This window comes from Octopus bimaculoides, chromosome 14 (genome assembly GCF_046866305.1).
Source record: "Octopus bimaculoides isolate indiv1 chromosome 14, ASM4686630v1, whole genome shotgun sequence".
NCBI lineage: Eukaryota > Metazoa > Mollusca > Cephalopoda > Octopoda > Octopodidae > Octopus > Octopus bimaculoides.
Window position 1 is genome coordinate 59,032,621 of NC_142941.1, and position 17,833 is coordinate 59,050,453.

Here is a 17,833-nt window from a genome sequence, read left to right on the forward strand (position 1 = left end):
TTTACTATCTCTGTATACGTTTCTACCTCATTGGGCATCATCAGCACAGCATTTATTCTCCTGTGACTCCAGCAGACATGAGTTTTTAGGCATCTACTTAATAATAGAAAACATTTGTGGCATAGTTTTTTTTTGTTTCTGTAAGTGTATGTATGTGGGTATAATACACAGTGACCATACAATAACAAAAAATCTTTACTATCTCTGTATACGTTTCTACCTCATTGGGCATCATCAGCACAGCATTTATTCTCCTGTGACTCCAGCAGAAATGAGTTTTTAGACATCTACTTAATAATAGAAAACATTTGTGGCATAGTTTTTTTTTGTTTTGTTTCTGTAAGTGTATGTATGTGGGCATATGATGATATAAGGTCTGTGTGTCTTGTCTCACCTCCTTGTCTCTTGAAACTTTCTCTGCTTCCCTCTCTTAGTAGTATGTGTGTGGTTGTATGTGTAAAGGTGTAAGTAGACAAGAAGATGTTGACACACTCTTCATCAGGAAATAATATAACATTTCCTGCAGATAATTAGCTTCAGCACAGCTGTACTAGGCTATGATAGTAGTAGAAGTGGAGATTACAGTGGTGGTGGTAGTGGTGGTTGTAGCATCTTGAAGCAAGTAATGATGGGAGAATAACAATGGCCGCAAAACCTACTGTCTCTTCTTATTAAGTAACAATCAAACCTTAAGTGGATAGCACTAGATTGTGTGTGTGTGTGTGTGATGTAAACATCAGTTGCCATGCATGTAGTTGTTGTTTATCATCAGGTCCTCTGGTTAAGCAGTCCCCTGATAAAAAGTATTCCATCCCATCCATGACCATCCCATCTTAGACAGTGGTTTGTCAGAATCATTAGAGCAGTGGACAAAGTGCCTTACTGTATTTAGTTGCCACTCCTTATGTTTTAAGTTCAAATTCTGCTTAGGTCAATCTTGTATTCCATACTTCTGGGGTTGATAAAATAAAGTACCAGTCAAGTACCAGCAGTGGTGGCGGTGGGGCCAATTTAGTATTCCTGTATAGCATCCTAGATGTAAATGAGATCATAGTAACGCACTAGTATCTTTTCTTTTAGGTATAGTGCACCTTGTGTGTTGTACATATGCTTATTGGAGTTAGTTTACATTTGCTGTTTACTTACATGAAAGACATGATGTTTACGTGCTGTTTTTGATAGAACTTCTCCTGTCAATAAATCACCTGCTTGCTCCAGGCCTTCGAAGCTTTGTGGAATAAGATATCCATTACTTGAGAAACAGGTAAGGCTTAATGTCAGGAAGAGCATCTGGCTATAAAACAAAACACCTCAATAATATTATCTGACCCATGCAAGCACTGAAAATGGATGTAAATATATATACACATGTATATATATATCTATACATTAATTGAAGTGTACAGTATTATATATCCATTACGGCTGATCTTACCAATCAGTTTCACACTAGGGGTTCAATGGGGTGTTTATGTTACCCTGTACTCTTCAGAGGTAGTCGTTATGAAATGAAATATGATTTCCAACTTAAACAAGGAGACTGTCCAGAAGAGTTGCAGGAGATTCTGAAATTGTCTGGAGGCTGTAGTTGAAGCCAATGACGATTTTATTAAATAAATTTACTTTTTAGTATTTCAAGATATTTGAATGTAATTTTGGTAAATATGTCTTTTAAAATGAGATGACAATATTATTTTCATTTTGCATAATTTAGATGACAGTTTATTCACTTCACCCTGTATATATATATATATATATATATATATGGGAGAATATACGAAAAAACAACAACAGACGAGGACAGGTGGTGTAAATAACAAAAGGATGTATTAGTATGATGCTCGGGAATACGGAAAGTCTTTGACATTTCGAGCTACGCTCTTCAACAGAAAGAATACGGAGACAAGGAGAAAAACACGGAGAAAAAAAATTGAATAGTGTCCAATCAACGGTCAATCATAATAATGGCTGATCATAACAATGACTGACCGGAAGTTAGAAATTCTTTTTTCAGGAGAGCTAAGAAAAGGGGGAGATAACAAACGGTGATCGAAGAACGAGGGGCTGTGTGTGGGAGATAGAAGGATGGTGATCTTGACGTATGTAGTGTGAAAATGAGGAAGGGAGAAAGCAGTTGGTTATATTATGAGCAATGGTGAGAGAACTTCATTATTTGTGTCCTGAAATACTCTGTCCATTTTCTTCATTGGTCTCTAAAGGATGATAACTTCCTGTAGAATGCTGGTCAAAGGTTAAAAAACAACCATCACCTTATGCACATCGGCAGAGTAAGTGGGTATGGAGGAAGAAGCAATTCAAATATGGATGTTTAAAGAAAATTTAATATTACTAATCTCTCCCTCGCACTCTGTCTCCTCCACCTCTCTCTGCATCTAATGATAATAGTAAGGTGGTGTGGGAGATAGAAATATGTTGATGGTAATGGTGTCTGTGAGGAGTTGAATGGACAGGAAAAAAAAAGCCAGTGGCTGTGTGGTAAGTAGCTTGCTTACGAACCACATGGTTCTGGTTTCAGTCCCACTGCGTGGCACCTTGTGCAAGTGTCTTCTACTATAGCTTCAGGCTGACCAAAGCCTTGTGAGTGGATTTGGTAGACGGAAACTGAAAAGAAGCCCATCGTATATATATATATATATATATATATATATATATATATATATGCGTGTGTATATGTTTGTGTGTCTGTGTTTGTCTCCCCAACATCGCTTGACAACCAATAGTGGTGTGTTTGCATTCCCCACCCCGTAACATAGCAGTTCAGCAAAAGAGACCGATAGAATAAGTACTAGGCTTACAAAGAATAAGTCCTGAGGTCGATTTGCTTGACTAAAGGTGGTGCTCCAGCATGACCACAGTCAAATGTCTGAAACGAGTAAAAGAGATGAAGCGACCACATAGAGACTTCTGCTGTTTGTGTTGGTGGCAGTGATTGCGATAGTAGCGGTTGTATTGATGATGGTGGTGGTTGGATCGGTGGTGATGTTGATGTTAGTTGTTGGTTGTTGTTACATTGGTGAGAAGAATAAACACTAGTGTTTTTGTTTTTCTACTTTAATAGTAAGAATATATTGAGGATGTGGGGGTATGAGCATTCTACAATACAATCTAATAAAACACCAATGAAATCAGAAAATTAGGAAGCTTTGCCATAAGGAGGCCTTTACTATCCCACCTTAATTGTCACTTATCTGTTGGCCATCTTAAGTAGTTTGTAAACAGTTTTCTTCAAATACTTACTATTCACCCACACATCACTCACAGTTGGATAGTGACTGTTTTTTCTTCTGTGAGGGAGGCAAACCTTATACATTTCATAACAGGAGTTCCACTTTATAAGGTGATGTGGGAGAGAGATTGTGGTGTTGACTGCACATAGTAAAAATAGCAATTGAATCTGCTTCAAATTATATTGTACTATTGTATGTATAATATGCGTTGGACAGTGAGGCGGCGAGCTGGCAGAAACGCTAGCATGCTGGGCGAAATGCTTAGCGTTATTTCGTCTGCCACTACTGTTTGAGTTCAAATTCCGCCGAGGTCAACTTTGTCTTTCATCCTTTCGGGGTCGATTGAATAAGTATCAGTTTCGCACTGGGGTCGATATAATCAACTTAACCCCTTTGTCTGTCCTTGTTTATCCCCTCTATGTTTAGCCCCTTGTGGGCAATAAAGAAATAAGAAGCATTAGCATGCCGGGCGAAATGCTTAGCGGTATTTTGTCTGCCGTTACATTCTGAGTTCAAATTCCGCCAAGGTCGACTTTGCTTTTCATCCTTTCGGGGTCAATAAATTGAGTGGCTGTGTGGTAAGTAGCTTGCTTACCAACCACATGGTCCCGGGTTCAGTCCCACTGCGTGGCACCTTGGGCAAGTGTCTTCTACTAAAGCTTTGGGCCTTGTGAGTGGATTTGGTAGCTGGAAACTGAAAGAAGCTTGTTGTATATGTATATATATGTGTGTGTGTATATGTTTGTCCCATCCAACATCGCTTGACAACCGACGTGGGTGTGTTTACATCCCCGTAATTCAGCGGTTCGGTAAAAGAACCCGATAGAAAAAGTTCTAGGCTTACAAAGAATAATTCCTGGGGTCAATTTGCTTGACTAAAGGCGGTGCTCCAGCATGGCTGCAGTCAAATGACTGAAACAAGTAAAAGAGTAAGTAGTTTACTAGTGAGATTGTCTTGAAAAAAGGGTTGTTGTACCATGTAACAAGAGACACCACAAACTCGAACCTTCAAATTGTATAAGCAACAACCTGAGCTTCAATTAGACAAAGTATTTGCAGAATATCTGTTTAAGCTTAGTTTTGCATGCAAGAACTTTGATTAAAGCAAGAACTTTGATTAAAGCCATCTGTTGTTGCAAAAATTGTTACCAGTATTGATCTTCTTTCTCAATTTTCTGCTGGTTAGCAGCATTATTGTTTTTCTTTCAGACACAAGTTTATACAAATCTGACAGTTTTCTAAATAATCAATATTCTCCTCACACGAAGAAAGAATTGTTTCAGTGTTCTTCTAGATTTTTGAATCTGCTTCTTGTAGAGATTATGTGCCATTTATTTATTTATCTATTTATTTTTCTATTGAGCAACTTACAGCAAAAACAGACCCCCTACACACATCTGTTGGAGTAGAATATATCAGCTATTGGTAGCTCATTTCTTCACCATTTGCTTATCCCTGGTTGTGTCACTCAAGGATTAAGTTAAAGAAAGAACAGCACTTAGGCCCTTTTAAGGGTCTCTGAGGCTAATAGGAGTAAACCAGAGAAGAAAGTATGTCTTATTAATTAAAACAGCAGGAAGCAGTGCATCAGAATATTGGCTTTTCCTTAGACTGGGGTTTTGGTCTGAATCCTTGCAAGAAAGTGGACATAGACTTTGGTAAAGCCACACATTGATATATGATGGTGTTATTTCAGTTCTTGCTGTTTGTAGCAACCAAAATAAAAAGCTGATTTTTTTTTTAGAATATTCAAAGAAAAAGAAGGCTGCAATGCCAAAAGTGCTGTGGCCGCCATTGTTGTCTGAGCTATCAGACCTAGGGTTAAATGTACTTCAGCCATGACCATCCTGTTTTATTTTTATTTTAAGTATCTTGAGTCACTAATGTGTTCTTTGCTTATTTAAGACAGTAAGGTGTGACTGATGTATATGAGTGTGTGTCTTTGTATCTTTGTTCCCCACTACAGCCTGACAATCGGTGTCAGTTTGTTTACATCCTTGTAACTTAGTAGTTCAGCCAAAGAGACTAATAGAGTAAGTACCAGATTAAAAAAAAAAAATTGGCAAAGTGGTGGAGAGGCAATCTGTTCAACTAAAACTCAAGGTAGTGCCCCAGCATGGCCATAACCCAATGATTGAAAAAAGTAAAAGAAAAAAATGTGTTTTACCCAGTGTGTCCTTTTTGATTTTGTTAAGAGACAATGTGTTGTTGGAGGGTAATTTGGCTGTTATTTCTAGTAAGTTCAGCGACCACATTGGCTTGTCCTGTGATGTTAATAGTGATGATGGTGATGGTGTATTGGTGTTGAGGAAGGAAATAACTAATGAGTGGCTAGTATTTGACCGACTGCATTCTATTGTTTGTGAAACAAAAGAACAATGGACAGTTGAGAGGAAGGAGGGGGGGGGGTCTGCACCAATTTGACTGAACTCCTGCAACCCCTAGCACCATCAGTTCTGATTTCTCCATCTACAGACTTTCGAAAAGTACTGATAGCATCATCGTCATCATTACAGTTGCGTAGTGCTAATAGCATTGTGGTGATGGTGGTGATGGTGATGGTGGTTGCATGGATACTGCCATCACAACACCCACATCACCTCTATCCATGCAACCACCATCACCATCATTACCACCACCACCATCATTACCACCGCTGCCACCACCGCCATCATCACCACCACCACCGCCATCACCACCACCACCATCACCACCACCACCATCACCACCACCACCATCATCACCACCACCACCATCACCACCACCACCATCACCACCACCACCATCATCACCACCGCCATCATCACCACCACCACCATCACCACCACCACCACCACCATCATCATCATCATCAACACCACCATCACTACCACTCCCATCATCATCACCACCACCATCACTACCACTCCCATCATCATCATTACCACTGTCACCACCACCACCACCACAATTGTTATTACTATCATTCCTTATAAGCACCACCATGACTTTTTGTTGTTACCACTGTCCTCACCATCACCATCGCCACTATTTCCACCACATAATTCATCACTATACCACCACCACTATCAACCCAACTTTTGCCTTTCTGTAGTGGCCACCACCCAGAAACTCTTATGTGGTTTCCGTGGTTTCTATTTTCAGTGCTGATCTCTGAAGCTTCCGTTGTGTGTCTGTCTGTGAAACAACGAGGTTAACAAGTGCAGAGAGGAACTGGGTGTACCTGCCAGTGTTGGGCGTAAAAGTGAGATAGTCAAGGGGATAGGGTAATTGGCTGTCAACTTGTTGATAAGTCTTGATGTTCAAATCCACTCGTGGGATGTTGTGTTTGTGGGTAAGGGCTGATTTCTTAACTTTACATTGGAAAATTCACAGATGAGTTTGATAACTTCACTTGCCATGAGGTATATATTTTTATTTATCTAAAAAAATTTTTTTTTATGTGCCCTTTTAAAGCCTAGCCAGGCTCATGGGCCTGGTTTCCCCGGTTTCTATGGTGTATGTGTTCCCCCCAGCTGGATGGGACGCCAGTCCATCGCAGCGTTACTCAAGAAACAGCCTTGAGTAAATTACTGAGGGATTTGGGAGCAACCTGATATGTCCTCTTAATCTGCTCTACTTCTTTTTGAATTTATTCTTTAATAAGAAGTTTTAATTGTGTTATCTTCTAAATAATCAATATTTTTAATATTCATGTGACCTCCTTACAGAGTCTTTATTAGTGTATGTATGGGTATGTATTAAACTTTTGTGTGTACATTCATGTGTCTATACATTTAATGGAGCAGCTAATGAATGGTACTCCCCAATGTAAGACATCAGCTGTGGTTTTCCTTTGTAAAGGAAATTAGGTTGATCTCCACAGTCAAATTGAACCAGAAGTTAGTAAGAAAGTACAATATGAAAACAAGAACAGAGCATATAATGTGTAACTTAAATGAATAGAAACACACAGAGTACTAATGTTACCAAACCTTAAAAGTACATATGAAAATATCAGTTAACAGAAAATTATAGCAAATTCACAAAGGATGTTGGTAGTGTGACTAGGCAGCATAAGGCAGTTTAAGGCAACTGTCTCTTTGGTGGTGTGAGTTCAAATCCCATCACTGCCATACCACATTTTTGTGTGTGTGTGTGTGGGGGAGCTGTGTGGTTAAGGAGCTTGCTTCCCAACCATTTGGTCTTGGGTTCACTCTCACTGTGCAGTACCTTGAGTAAGTGTTTTCTCTAACTCTGGGTCACCCAAAGCCTTGTGAATGGACTTGGTAGACAGAAACTGCAAGAAGCCCATTGTGTGTGTGTGTGTGTGTGTATGTTTATTTATATATATATATATATATATATATATATATATATATATATACTTGTTTTGTTTATGCTTTTCCCTCCGTTTTTTTGTTCTATGTGTGCCATAAATATCGCCATCCGTTTAGAGAAAAATTTGTAGTTTAGAATCAGTAGTTCTTTGACTGCTATTTCTAAATGTTCAGCATGTTGGAGAAGCAACTCAATGCTAATCCCTGTATATTTATGATGATAAATGGTTTTACCGATAAAGGTTTTTTCATACTGAACTACTTGGCAAAATTGTTAATTATTAATTCTATTATTAATTGACAATTCCCTGCCCTTAGTCTTGTATATATATATATATATATATATATATATATATATACACTTGTGTGTGTGGGGGTGTGTTCATATGTACCCTTATCTTGAAATCATGTAATGGTTGTAAACAAGCATTACCCTTACACAGGTGATGTTGTTCATTTCCAATCTTTCTTGGAAAACATGTTTGACCATGGGAAATGTTACCTTGCTTGGAAACAGGCAAGTGTTGATGACAGAAAGGGCATCCAGCCTTAGAAAATCTGCCTCAGCAAATTCTGTCTAACCCATGCTAGCATGGAAAGTGAACATTAAAAATGATGATGATGATGATGAAAATGTAGCAGAATTCATGTATGTATGTGTGTGTGTGTGTGTGTGTGTATATATATATATATACACACACATATATATATATATATATATATATATATATATATATATATATATAATACAACTTCCCACACACAGAGCAAAAATTTTGTCTTCCTTAGTGCACTTGAAAGTTCATGTGTTTCTGCTGCCCTTGAGGCAAATAAAGAAAATATCTTCTTCATTATCATTATTTCAGTCAAGTACATCTCAAGTGGAAGAAGAGGCGTGTTATTTTTGAGGCTGAGGAAATGTGTTTGCAGTTAGGTGAATTAAAGATAACGCAGTAACATATTCGTGTATGTAGGTGTAATAATGTGCTGTAATTTTGATGATGTGTACACTAGTTATTTTCATCAACAGAACTAATTATTCTAAAAACTAATTAATTACTCATAAGGCAGCGAGCTGGCAGAAACGTTACCTCACCGAGTGAAATGCTTAGCAATATTTCATCTGCCATTATGTTCTGAGTTCAAATTCTGCTGAGGTCGACTTTGCCTTTCATCCTTTTGGGGGTCGATAAATTAAGTACCAGTTACGCACTGGGGTCAATGTAATCGACTTAAACCGTTTGTCTGTCCTTGTTTGTCCCCTCTATGTTTAGCCCCTTGTGGGTAATAAGGAAATAAGAACTAATTACTCTTAATTAGAGTAAGTGGTTGAGTATCCCAAACACACACACGCACTTGTACTCTTAATTGAATCTTCAAGCCTAATTAACATAACTGAATTACAGATAGAACCCATTTGATAGATTTCCATTCTGTTTCCCCATCTTGTTGTCATCATGTGTCATACACTTTTTGCACTGCATTGATGACACAGCAACAAAAGTCTTCCCAATGAAGTGTGAGTCCTCCCGTTGGATGACTCTCATTGGATGTGGAGGTATGTGGTTTAGTGATCATGGTGTTGTGTTCATGATCATAAGATTGTGGTTTCAATTCCTAGACCAGGCGATACTTTGAGAGAGAGGGAAAGAGAGAGAAAGAGTGAGAGACATAAGGAGGAGAGAAGGACTAATATACCCCTCCTACTCATACACCTTATCTATTTTCAGCCTCAGATGTTGCTGTTATCTATACAGAAATATTTCAAAAGAATGCCCTTTCACTATCACCACTACTCCTGCAGTTTGGTCACTTGAGATATTTGATACCACCCACACTTACCCCCTCCCTCCCTACCCACCATCCTTGCATTCAAGCATAAAAAAAAAAAAAATTAGATAGGTCTTTTCTGGAAGAAAAGAACTCTGCTGCCTGTGTTCCCCCACTGTTCAACATTAGCGAGCTCAATATTCTTGAACAACCAGAAGTCGTAGGCAGCTTATTGGGAAAAAATATGGGCAGGTTGGGTATTCCAGAGGGATGATGTTCTGAAGAAGGATTCACTATAGTGGTTGGTGTAGAACATAGGGTAGGGTGGTTAGACACAATATGAACAACAAGAGGTGTGCTGAGTGAGTTCGGGAGGAAAAGGGTCTATACTGAGATGACATGAAACCAACCAGGTTTGAAGAACAGGTTTCCTCGTACTTAGAGGTCTTTCTGGTGACCCATGATCAAGGGTTTCTTAGTTATGATGATCCTGCTTTGTTTTTTTATTTAGGCATAGGGTACCTAAGACTACATTGTATAATGTGTCCTTTAGGTTTTCTTTTTTGTTTTTAAGATCCAATTTGATGTGAATGAATGAGATATTGGCAACACTATTTAGCATGTTGTCTGATTACATAGCAGCCTCTTATTGGCATGCTTGTGTGTGTGTGTGTGTGCAGGCACCGATATGGCTGTGTGGTGAAGTTTTGGGTTCTGTTCCACAACATGGCACCCTGGGTAAAAATTTTCTATGATGGACCCTGACCAACGAAACCCTTATGAGTAGATTTGGTAGATGGAAACTGAAAGAAGCCCACTGTATATGTATGTGTGTGTCTGTTGTGTTAAGAAAATGTAACCTTGCCATTTGATGAATAGATATTGATAAAATAAGTTCCAGACTGAAGTAATATCTGGGTTGATGCGATCAACTAACGTTCTTGAACTTAATATTCCATTATGGTTGCAGTCCCATTTATGAAATCAGTAAAGGAATGTGTGAGTGTGTTTCTGTATGTTCTTGTCTGTGTGAGTGTACACACACACACGTATATACATATGTACATATATATATATATGCACAGACACATGTGGAGAAAGAGAGAAATATGATGTGAAGCAAATAGGCAGCTATAGAAGGAAAGAGAAGGAATGAGAAGTGGTAAGGAAAAAAGGTCTATAACACACAAGCACACACACACACACACACACACACACACACACACACACACACACACACACACACACACACACACACACACACACACACACACACACACACACACACACACACACACACACACACACACACACACACACACACACACACACACACACACACACACACACACACACACACACACACACACACACAGAGAGTTTGCCGTATCTGTTTTCAACCTTAGGCATTGTCTTTTTTTTGTTTTGGTTGTCTATGTATTTAAAAAATATCAAAGGAGTGCATCTTCACCGTAACCACTGCCACAAATGTCAGTTGAGACGTTTGCCCTCTGACTTGCCATGTATCTATTTGATATTCAGGCTTTGCAGGAAACGAAATAGTTTTGGACTGGAGAAAAAGCACTGCATTTTGTGTTTCTCAAACTGTGCAGCATGGCATGCTGTAACACTGTGGAACACTGTGCAACTGGTGTGTTACAAGGAACGTCTAAATGTGGTGTGATTTTTAGAAAATATAGTTTTAGGTGTTAAAAAAAATAAAAGCAAACCATACTGATGTTTGAGCATCTTGAAAAACATTAATTATAATTTTGTTACGCACAAGTTTAATTAATGTAACAATGTAAGCAATAATTCACCCCCTACAACTAAGATAGTTTCTTTTATCTTTTAATTCTACTCAATACACAGTTTTAGGGTTAAGTTCAGAGAGGAAGGTCACCCAGTTATTCATATATTTACTTATTTAACAGCCTTTTATATGCCTCCTTTAAGACAGGAAGGACCATAATTATCGATATGATGGCTACTCTTCTTGTTTCATACCTCCCCCCCCCCCCTGTTGTAACATCACAGATTTGTTGTCTCTCTTTCATGGTGTGCACTTGGACTCCCTATGCCCCTTGTTCTGAAGCCTATGCTCATGAAGGCGGAGACACAGCAATGTCATGGGGGTGGGTGTTCAATGTCCGAATACATCAAGAGACAATAAGAATATATTTATATTTATGAATTTGTGATGCAAGATTCCTGATGTGAAAATATGAAACAGACCAATAAGAAGAGGTCTGTTTAATCAGGGATGACTGGTTGGGGTGGGGGGTGGGGCAGTAAAACTACAACAACAACAAGAACGCACACTTTTGTTCCTGAAGACATTGGTTCTTTATATCTTATCAGAAGTGAAGGATCCTGGTTCTTTTTTTTTTTTGTTAGAGAGTGGGGTGGATGGGTGGGGTGGAGAAGATGGAGGTAGTGTAAAAGAGAGAGAAAGAGAGTGTGGTGGAGAGTGAATTAATGGCAGCTCCTTTAAGACATTTGGTTCTTTTATAACTTATCAGAAATGATGGAGACTTGGTGGTGGTGGTGTGTGTGTGTGTGTGTACATACATGCCTACATATAAGATAATATACATACAGTTATATATATATAAATGTTGGGTGTAAGAGGAATCAAATGTAGCATGCAAGAGAGAAGACTATGTTGGTTTGGACATGTGTTGTGTATGAATGAGTACAGTTGCATAAAGAAGTGCTGATCACTGAATGTGGATGGTACCTGCAGAAGAGGGAGACCCAAGAAGACATGGGACAACGTGGTAAGGATTGATGGACCTCATGGAGGAAATGACTTGACCAAGATGTCTGGTGATATGAGGTTCTTGAGAAGACCCTCCCACATCAGTGAAACGCTTCTAGAAGTGCTCTGTGTCCCACACATATGCAGATATCTATATGCATATATAATATGATACACATACAGATATACATACACAGGTATATGTACATATATAAAATAATATTACAGATAAACATACATGCATATATAAAAGAGGGAGGGTAGTGAAGGAGGAAGCACAGTTAAGTGCTGTTTTTGCTTTCTTTTATTTAAATAGAAAAGAAGAAAATAGACCAAGTATTTCTAAAGTCATTTTTAAGTTCTTAAAATCGTAAGACTCCCCACCCCACCATGGCCTTGTACCAATGTCAGAAATTAGTATCATATCATGAATCATGAGAGAGAGAGAGAGTAGTAGTAGCAGCAGCAGCAGTAGTAGTAGTAGTAGTAGTAGTAGTAGTAGTAATAATAATAATTGAGTGATTAGAGTGGAGTGTGTGAGAGAGGATGTGGTGAAGAATGAGTAGTCAGAGAGACAGTTTTGAGGAGTGAGTATTCAGAGAGACAATAATGAGTGTGTGTGCATGTGAGAGAGATAAGAAAAGTAAGAGGTAGCTTCTAAAATGAACACCTTTCAATTTCTCTACCAAATTCTCAAAAACTCTCTCTAAATGCAAGTATTTGTGTGTGTGTGTGTGTGTGTGTACATGTATGAGGATATGCCTGTACGTGTGTGTGTGTGTGTAGTTACATATATTTGTGTGGAGGTGCAATGGCCCAGTGGTTAGGGCAGCGGACTCGCGGTCGTAGGATTGCGGTCCTGGGGTCAATTTGCTCAACTAAAGGTGGTGCTCCAGCATGGCCGCAGTCAAATGACTGAAACAAATAAAAGAATAAATAAAAGATCATCAAAACAGTGTCCTTTGTTTCTAATCTTCTGTGTAAACATTGATTGGTCACGGGGGAAATATTACCTTACTTGGAAATGGGTCAGGATTGGTGGCAGGAAAGGCATCCAGCTGTAAAAAAAAATCTGCATCAACAAATTCCATTTGATGCATGGAAGTATTGGCATTTCAGTTTCTGTCTATCAAATCCACTCACAATGCTTTGGTTGGCCTAGGGTGGGGGCTTAGTGGAAGACACTTGTTAAGGTGACATACCGTGAGACTGAACCTAAAACCATGCGGTTAGGAAATGAGCCCTTTAACCACACAGCCATACATGTGCTTACAATTCAAATAAAATGTGTGTGTGTGTGTGTGTGTGTGTGTGGACTTGAGCACCAAGTGGGTGAGAAGTAGAAACGAGTGTGCTTTTAGCTCTTCAGAAGAGGGCTGTAGGTTCATGGAAGAGAATGGGGAGGAGCAGAGAGAGAGAGAGAGGAAAGTGTGCAGCAGTGAGGATGGCAGGGAAGGAATGGTGGAAGGATGAGGGAATGGTAAATATGTCCTCCTCCTCCTCACTAACCTCCACAAAACCCATTTCTTAAATCAAGTTGCTTGTGTTTTTAAAGTCACCACCACACCCACCAATGCCACCACGACCACCATCATCACCACCATCACCACCACCACCATCACCACCACACCCACCAACGCCACCACCACCACCATCCATGCAGTACTTGTGCATTTGTAATAGCACATACAAGAATATGTACACACACACACACGCGTACACACACTCACTTTCTCTCTCACACATACATTCTCTCTCCCTTTCCCACATACACCCATTCTCTCTTGCACACACACACACACACACACACACACACACACACACACACACTCTCTCTGTCTCTCCCCCTCTCCCCCTTTTACATACACATTCTTTCTTACACACATACACACTTTCTCTCTCACACATACACTCTCTCTCTTTCCCACATACACCCATTCTCTCTTGCACGCACGCACACATACACACTCTGTCTCTCACTCTCCCCCCCCTTTTACACACACACACACACATTCTTTCTTACACACACTCACATGCACACTCAGCCATTTGTTAAGTTATAAATGTAGATATTCTTATAAATTGTTTTAGAATCCCTTTCTCTCTCATCTGTCTCTGTCTTTCACTCTTTCTGTTCCCCTTTCTCTCTTACTACCTCCTCCTCCCTTCTATTTGTCTCTCTCCCCCACCTATATACTTTTTATACCCCCTCTTTCTCTATCTCTTATTATTTCTCTCTCTCTCTTTATCTCTTTCATTCTCTCTCTGTCTTTACTTCTGTCTCTTTCACTCTCCCTCTCTCTCTTTCTCTCTCTTTCTCTCCTTTTCGTTTTCACTCTTATCTATCTTTCCTTCTGTCTCTCTATTTCTTTTAATCTCCCTTTCTCATTGTCTTTCATTTTCTTTCTCTCTCTCTCTCTCTCTACCTATTACTCTTTCTATCCTTCAAACTATCTTACACACACACACACACACACACACACACACTCACACTCACTCTCTCCATCCTCCCTACCTCTGACTTTTACTCCTCCTCCTATCCCTTAAATTCTATCTTCAACTCTCTCTCTCTCTTTCTCCCTTTCTCCCCCTCTCACACATACACACACACCTGCTTTCGTTTTATGACTTCGTTTTCTCCCCCCCCCCCCATAACCCATTGGGTCACAGTGGTTCTTCACTTGAAGTATTTCTCTTCATGTCTCCAGCTTTATGCATTGCCATCCACTGCTAAGGTATTATTATTATTATTATTATTATTATTATTATTCTGTTCACTTTTTTGTTTACTTCAGTTAATGTTTTTATATCAAATATGGTTTGTATTAAATCCCGCTACAAATTTATAAGGTATGTGTTATGTGTGTGCATACATGCATATCTATCTATATAACAATCTGTCTGTCTATCTATCTGTCTATCTATCTGTCTATATATATATATATATATCCTCATTATCATTTAATGTCTGTTTTCCCTGTTGGCATGGGTTGTGTATAGACACTCACTCACACATGTAAATATGTGTGCTTGAGTGAGTGTGTGTGTCTATATATTTATATGAATAATGTGTTTCTATGTATGGATATATGTGTGTGAATATATATAAACATGTATTGTATGAAGATATATGTGTGTGTGTGTATGTCTGTATGAATATATCAACTGTATGCATATATATGTGTTCTTTTTGTTATGTGTATGTGTGTGTGTGTGAATGTATATATATATATATATATGTGTGTGTGTAGTGTATGTTGTATATATTATGTATGCATATTTTTGTATTGTTATAGCTAATTACATATAACATGTACAGTTAAACATCTGAATATACTGGAAATATATTTATACAAATGCTTAAGTAAGATTCCTCCAACATATCGTGGGTGGGGCACAGGCATGACTGTGTAGTCACAGATCTGGCGGTGTGAGGGAGAAGCTTGTTTCCTAGGCTTGTAGTCTTGGGTTCAATTCCACTGTGTGGCTCCTTGGGTAAGTGTCATCTTCTATAGCCCTGGGTTGGCCAAAGTCTTGTGAGTGGATTTGGTATACAAAAATGGGAAGAAGTCTGCTGTATAAGTGCGTGCGTGCATGTGTGTGTTTGTGTAGATGTATGCATATATATAGATGTGTGTGTGTGTGTGTGTGTGTGTGTGTGTGTGTGTACTCTTGTCTTGATATCTTTTGCTGGTTGTAAATGAGAATCACCATCATACAAGCGATGTTGTTGGCAACAGGAAGAGCATCCAGCCATCTGACCCATGCTTGCCTGGAAAAGTAGGCATTAAATAATGAGGATGATGATGCATCATCATCATCATCATCATCATCTATGCTTACATAGATTGGACAGAGTTTAATGCAGCAGATTTTCTATGACTAGACGTTCTTCTTGATTCTGTCCCTCTCCTGCTTCTGTTTCCAAGCAAGCTGTTATTCCCCATGGCCAGACAAACCACACTGCTTGTATGACAGTGACACTCATTTACAGCTATCACATGATCTCAAGACATGGAAACACAAGCATATACATACTCTCATATATATATATATATATATATATATATATGGAGATATGCTGTGATTGAGAAGACTCGGCAAGTAAAGTGAGATTGCAGCCATAGCCTATACCAGTGTCGCATAACCAGCTCATTTAAAAAGTACCTTTGAATCATCAGGTGACACAAAGTGCTTGAGGAGACCTATTGAGTCAAGTAAAATTAAAATCAAATCCCGATCAAATGCGTGGGTCATTGCCAGTGCCACCTGACCCTTATGAGTTTACAAGACTCAGGAAAGAATTAGCCCTACTTTACCATTCTGTTTGTCATTTCAAACTGATTTGCTGTGAAAGACATCATATTTAATCTTTCTTCTTTCCCTGCAGAATATTTATGGACAACACTAAATTTGGTTAGAATCTGCCCTCGTGATTCACACTTTATGGAACCAAATGCCTTTTTGAGGAGGTCAAAGAAAGCCACGTATAATAATTTGTGTTGTTCAAGGCATTTCAACTATAGCTGGAAAGCACAGAAGATCCTATCATCAGTGTGTCTGAAGAATTGAGAAGCAGACTGAGATTCAGGTAAGTGAGTCTCTGATAGTTGGAGGAATTGGTTGAGCAAGGTTTTAGTCAGAATTTTTCCAGCAGTTAACAAAAGTAAGATTCTTCTGTAATTGTCACAGAACTGCAGAAACATTGTTTCTTCTTTACAAAGTTGGTAATAATGGTTTTAAATTTTGGCACAAAACCAACAATTGTAGGTATAATGAAGTAAGTTGATTACATTGACTCCTAAGTATTCAACAGATACTTATTTTTTTGACCCCAAGAGGATAAAAGGCAAAGTCAACCTCAGTAGATTTTGAAATCAGAATGTAAAGAGTTGAAAGAAATGCCTCTAAGCATTTTGTCCAATTCACTTAGTGCCAAACAGTGGGACTGAACCTGAAACCATGTAGTTGGAAAGTGAGCTTCTTCACCACACAGCCATACCTGTGCTTGAGGTATGGATTACACAAGTCTTCAGAATGTTATTTCTTTTGGTCGTTGAGAGCTGCTTCTTTCTTTTTTTTTTCTCTAGGTTTTATAATCTCTTTAGATCTGAAGGGTGTTGAATTTGTGTCAAAGCAACAGATTGTTTTAACTGCATTAAAGAAACACCTGTTATGACACATATGTCAACCAGCTTCTACCTGCCACTAGTTTTTCATTGTATTTGTTTGATTGTAGTCTGCAGTTTCCACATGTTGACAAGATTTCCTTTTGTGCTGTCTATTCTTGTCATTTTGGTAGGCTTGAAAACCACTTTCTTTCAGTCGACCTGTTGCTATATATTTATGGCTATTATTTATTTATATTTTATGTTTTATTGCAGAGTGATACTTTTGTAACTGGAAGAATGTTGAAATTCAGAAGTCTTTTCACTGACTTCTTGCAAACTCCAATTCATCAAAACTGAATGGTTTCTTCCACAGTAGGAATATACATAATTAGATATTGGCCAAAATATCTTATTTTCATCTGTTAGACTCCTAAAAAAAAAAAAAATTCATCATGACAACCATTTCATCAGAAAAAAGCAGTGTCTCTGGCCCAGAGGAAACAAACCCTCAAGCCATGAACACTTCCAGTGATAAACTTCAGCCATCCAGAAGCAGACTTTCAGTAAGTAAAATTTGATTTTGAATTCTTTAGATTTTGGAATTGAGAAAAGCTGAATGCATGA

At 38.7% G+C, this 17,833-nt stretch overlaps 1 protein-coding gene across 6 annotated transcripts in view; it reads left to right on the forward strand.

Moving 5' to 3' along the window:
* Positions 1 to 17,833, forward strand: part of LOC106883557 (solute carrier family 2, facilitated glucose transporter member 1) — a 45,890-nt gene that overhangs the window by 6,666 nt on the left and 21,391 nt on the right. For 2 of the 6 annotated variants that reach the window (XM_089363049.1, XM_014934605.3), the window contains exons 2-3: positions 16,489 to 16,689; positions 17,483 to 17,772. In XM_089363049.1, coding sequence (XP_089219175.1) covers positions 17,662 to 17,772 — 111 coding nt within the window. In that variant the 5' untranslated portion in view covers positions 16,489 to 16,689; positions 17,483 to 17,661. Of the gene's footprint in view, positions 1 to 6,495; positions 6,653 to 14,589; positions 14,834 to 16,488; positions 16,690 to 17,322; positions 17,397 to 17,482; positions 17,773 to 17,833 lie in introns of those variants that run through there. The other 4 variants (XM_052972858.2, XM_014934606.3, XM_052972859.2 and 1 more) reach the window with 4 other exon arrangements.